The 4,421-nt window shown below is 47.0% G+C and overlaps 1 protein-coding gene across 1 annotated transcript in view; it reads right to left on the bottom strand.

Moving 5' to 3' along the window:
- Window positions 1–2,344: 2,344 nt before the first annotated feature.
- NPAS2 (neuronal PAS domain protein 2) overlaps window positions 2,345–4,421 on the bottom strand; it is a 98,788-nt gene continuing 96,711 nt past the window's right edge. The window contains exon 20 of the mRNA XM_024744027.1: window positions 2,345–3,783. Coding sequence (XP_024599795.1) covers window positions 3,616–3,783 — 168 coding nt within the window. The 3' untranslated portion in view covers window positions 2,345–3,615. The remainder of the gene's footprint in view (window positions 3,784–4,421) is intronic.

The following is a 4,421-nucleotide window of genomic DNA, read 5'->3' as shown; positions in this document are numbered from 1 at the left end:
TCTCTTTTCATAATCGGGGAAATTTGGGGGGTAAATTCCTAAATATTGACTCATTTGTTGTTTAAGTAGCATGTGATCAATAAGGAAAATGTTGACTATTTAATGGTTAAAAGAATGCTCTAATCGATGAATTTATAAGATTAGTCAGTTGGACATTAAATGACTTACAGTTAGTGGTGACTGTCTTTCCACGTACAAAATCCCCTCTGACAGAAAGGAATTTACCAGCATGGAGGATAAAGTTTTTCAGTTTATGTCGATGGGTGGTGGGGTCGTGGCTCCACTGAAAGAGGTGGGGACTTCGGGAGCGGCAGATGGCTTTAAAGGAAGTTGAGCCACATACTGAATTAAATTCAGGACCTTTTAAGTGTGTATAAAGTGGTAACCCAATATTGGAGTATATATTTTAAGGCCTGTATTATTTCAGTGAATGTGCTGCTGGGTTACCCTGCTTCTCCCATAACTGGACCTTGGCTGGTTAGGGAATAATCCTACAGGAAATTTTTTTTTTCTTTCTGATGAGCTTTTTTCACCCGGAAAAATAAAGCTGCTTCACAGATACCATAAGGCTGTATATTTCAGCTATTAATCAACCATGTTATGCATACAGAAGTATGCTGTCATTTGTACTGTCGCACATAGGCATAGTATGAAATTCATACGTCTGTGTCCAAAAAGCCACATATGTCATGTCTCTGGAGGATCCAAATTAGTTATTTGTCTAGGTTATTAAGGGATGACTTTAAAACCTTCAGGCTTCCCATAAAGTGAAGAGAGAAGCTGAAGCAATTTTCTACCCAACACCCACATTTTACCAGATAATTTTGGCAAGAGTCCAACATGTCATGACTTAGAATGATCTCACAGTTGATCAGTTCACCGTGTTGCCTGTATAAACAAAAATTTTTAATTAATTTAATGGACGTTAGTTGCCATTAGAGACAGAAGATACTACATTTTAATTGAGTTAGTTTAACATATTCTAAAACTTGGTGTATTCCAGAGTTCACATTTCAGTCACTTCTCAAGAGCCAAGACGTTACAGTTCTCCAAATAGAAAGGTCATGGCTTTTCTCGAAACAGAACAGGATGGCAAAACAGTCTTTTAATGAGCAAAATTAAATGAATCAGAAGCTAAGGGGTTAAACTTCCCCTGATGCTATGTGGCTTTACAGAATTATTACCCAACAAGAGTTTTCTGAGTTTATCCAGACTCTGAACATGTGTAAGGTTTAAGCAGTACTAAATTAAATTAATAGCGTGACATACTCCACCCTTTTCTAATGGCTTCCAGCTAGAAAATCCTAGGAAAACAAATACGCTGTTTCCATTAAAAAAGTTGTTCTACTCAGAAGTGCAGATTCTGACAGCCAATTAAAATACAAATTCTTTTACAGAAAAATCAGATCTGTAAACCTTTGAATTTACAAAACAGTTAAATCACAAAATAGGTAATCCAGTGTCACAGAGACTTTGTTTTAAAACGAGGGTTCCTTTAAAGAGTAAATGATCCTAATACATGCAAAATATTTAGACTTACCTGTTTTCAGGAATACTGCAGTTGTGTGAATAATAAACGTCCTTTTGATGTATTTACCTGGCAGCCTCTGATGCCACTGAAAACTGATCCTGGCCAGAGAACGGAGAGGAGTTTCCCCTATCTTGCAGGGAAGCAGGTAGAAGCACAGAACTCCAGTGATGGAGCAAGGAAAGGAACTCAGCTCTCTTGGGCCAATGCTTGTAGAAAGGGCTCTGCTGAGCATGGCCATGTCAGTGATTCTCAATCACGGTGTGCCAGGGCACCCTCACTCCAGCGTGCTGAAGCCTCACGGGGAAGGGGGGGATTGTCTGCTATTGCTGTATCTCCCCCGTCCACATGACGTGGGCACACATCTCCCACACAGACACACAAACCCTGCGCAAGTGCTAGCAGGCAGAGCCCATGCAACTCCAGCCCAGGTGAGTTTAACTATGGGCTGTGCCTGCTTTGGTGGATGACAGCTTGGCCATCTCCGTGGATTACCTGTGTCTCTAAGGTGGAGATGTTTCCAGGAACTTTTTCTGGTTTTGTCACTTTGTTTTGCTGTCATGTCTACAGTGAACTGTTGTTTTCTTCTGGCACAATCTCTCAAATGAAGATCAGGGTCCCGACAGGCTGAAGCGCATGTTGAAGTCAAAAATCCTAAGGTCATCACCCGGCTTACTTGTTGCTGGCTCCCGCCTTTTCCGTATCTTTGATGATCCTTAAAAACATCTTGAAATTAAAAAAAAAAAAAGTTTATTGATGAAAAGATGTATGCGTGCATCTAGAAAAAGGGACAGAAACTGCCTCCAAAGGAAATCATACAAATTTGTTAATTTATTACAAAATGTCCACTCACAGAAATACACAAGAAAAGTTTTATCCTCTTATATTTGGGAAAGGAACTGGTGTCTCAGATACAAAATAATTTACACATGATCCATACAATTTTATTTTATATAGAAATAGGTCCTTATTACAACAGCTGTACAATTCACTACACATCATCTTATAATTACATAAAATCTTTTCTTTAGAAACATCTCAACATAACAAAACATACAAAAAAAGCAAAGTGCATTTTGAAAAGGGAAATCCAATCCTCGGTCTCATCAGGAAAGATATGTAGAAAGATGCAGCATTCTCATTCCAAGGGCCAGCACGTGATGGGGCTTCCTGGGGACCTGCCGCTCCACGGACCCGTCTGGCTGGTAAGACCTTCCCAGTCCTCAAGTCCTCAACGAGAATTCCAGAACGTCAGCTACGGGATTGTGCTTTGCTTTGAGTCCGCCTTCGTGGTTGTAATCGCCGAAGTAAACAGGAAACAGTCCAGTGTTATATTCGGGGGCAAATAAAACACCCCAAACCAAACCGATCCAAACCAAACCCCACCGGAACGGTGTGGGGTGAAAAGCCTTATTCCATTAGGGTCAGGCCGGAGGGTGTGGCGCTGCAGCCTGGGACTGACCACCAGCTTTGCCATCTGATTGGGGGGCTGTTTTTGTTACTGGGGTCTCCAAATTAAGTCATGAGAGGAGACAGTATTTTTAAGAAAGGAAGGTGCCTAAGTTATCTCCTTGTGCAGCTGTGCAAATTAAAACAGAAGCAATCATCTAGAAATAACGAAAAAAATCATCTCTTTATTCTCTCTCTTCAACAAATCCCTGACCCGGTGCTTCTCCAACGCAGAGGAAAGAGAGTCAAGAGAGCTCAGGCCAATGAGCACGTGCGCACGGGCGGCAGCGGTGGGAGTGACCGGCGCGCTCCAGGGGCGGGGGCCGGATGCAGCGAGATGAGCCGTCCCTAAGGTGAACTAAGTGATGCACTCCCGTGGGGACCGCGGTCCCTTCCAGGCATGGCTGTAGACTGTGGCCGTAAAGTGCAGGGACAGGGAAACACGGCCAGTGTCCCTGCCCACTTCCACGGGCCGGCCGCTGTGCTCAGACGTTGTCACCATTCAGGAGCTCTGAAACGGATGCGGCGCGCACGAAAGCCGGGGTGTCCTTTAAACTCTTCTCCCCAACTCCCTGGCCATCCCCCCCTCGACCGTCCATTGGTTAAAGCTGATGTGACCCAACTGAGGCGCCAGGGCACTACCGGGGTAGCTGCTGGAGGCCTGAGGACTCAGACAGGCTGCTGAGCCTTCGGGGAGGGCGCGAGGGTGCGGGAGGAGGGTAGCCCAGGGTCCCTGGCTGCTGCGAGTAGGTGGAGAGGCGGAGCGAGTCCTGCCGGTCACTGTGCAAAGAGGTTGGTGCCTGCACCTGGAAAGAAAGGAAATGGCTCTTTCTGCGCTTCAGGGACTCCTCCCCTGAACGGCTGGGGCGGTGATGTGGTCAGAATAAAGACCCTCCTCCCGGCCGGGGCCTGGGGGAGCGCCAGGCTGGGAGAGAGGAAGCTGAGGCTCTGCCAGAAGGGTGCGAATTCTGAAGCCCAGCTCTCTGCCAGCGCTAGGGGTTCCTCCTGGCCCAGCGGCCGGGCCTAGGCTGCCGGGGAACGGTTTCCTGAGCACGTGCTCCACGTCGCCTGTGGGTTTTGGGATGTTGGAACCTGAGACCACACACACATAATGGATGGGGCAGCATCCGAGCCTGCGTGCCGTCTGCCTACTTTCCAGCGGTGGCCCCTGATTCCAGAACTACTTCCGGATGCCATCACTGGCCGGCACCCACCAGGAAGCACCCTAATTTGTGGCTCAGAACCTTCAACTGGTCAAACGTTAACTCTGGGTCCTTCCATCTCGCCTCCCACGGTCCCCATCCATGAAATCTCCTCCGCCAAGCAGTCCGGTCTGCCCTGCTTCCCAAGCCGCCTGGGCATGGCTGTGCCCCGACTCTGGCTCAGGCTGCCTCACCTGCTGGAACACGGTCCCCTCCGCCCCCACCCAGCCCTCCCCCACTTG

This window comes from Neophocaena asiaeorientalis, unplaced genomic scaffold (assembly GCF_003031525.2).
Source record: "Neophocaena asiaeorientalis asiaeorientalis breed wild unplaced genomic scaffold, Neophocaena_asiaeorientalis_V1.1 scaffold114, whole genome shotgun sequence".
NCBI lineage: Eukaryota > Metazoa > Chordata > Mammalia > Artiodactyla > Phocoenidae > Neophocaena > Neophocaena asiaeorientalis.
Note: the sequence above shows the minus strand (reverse complement) of the source record. Positions and strands in the feature narration are given on the sequence as shown.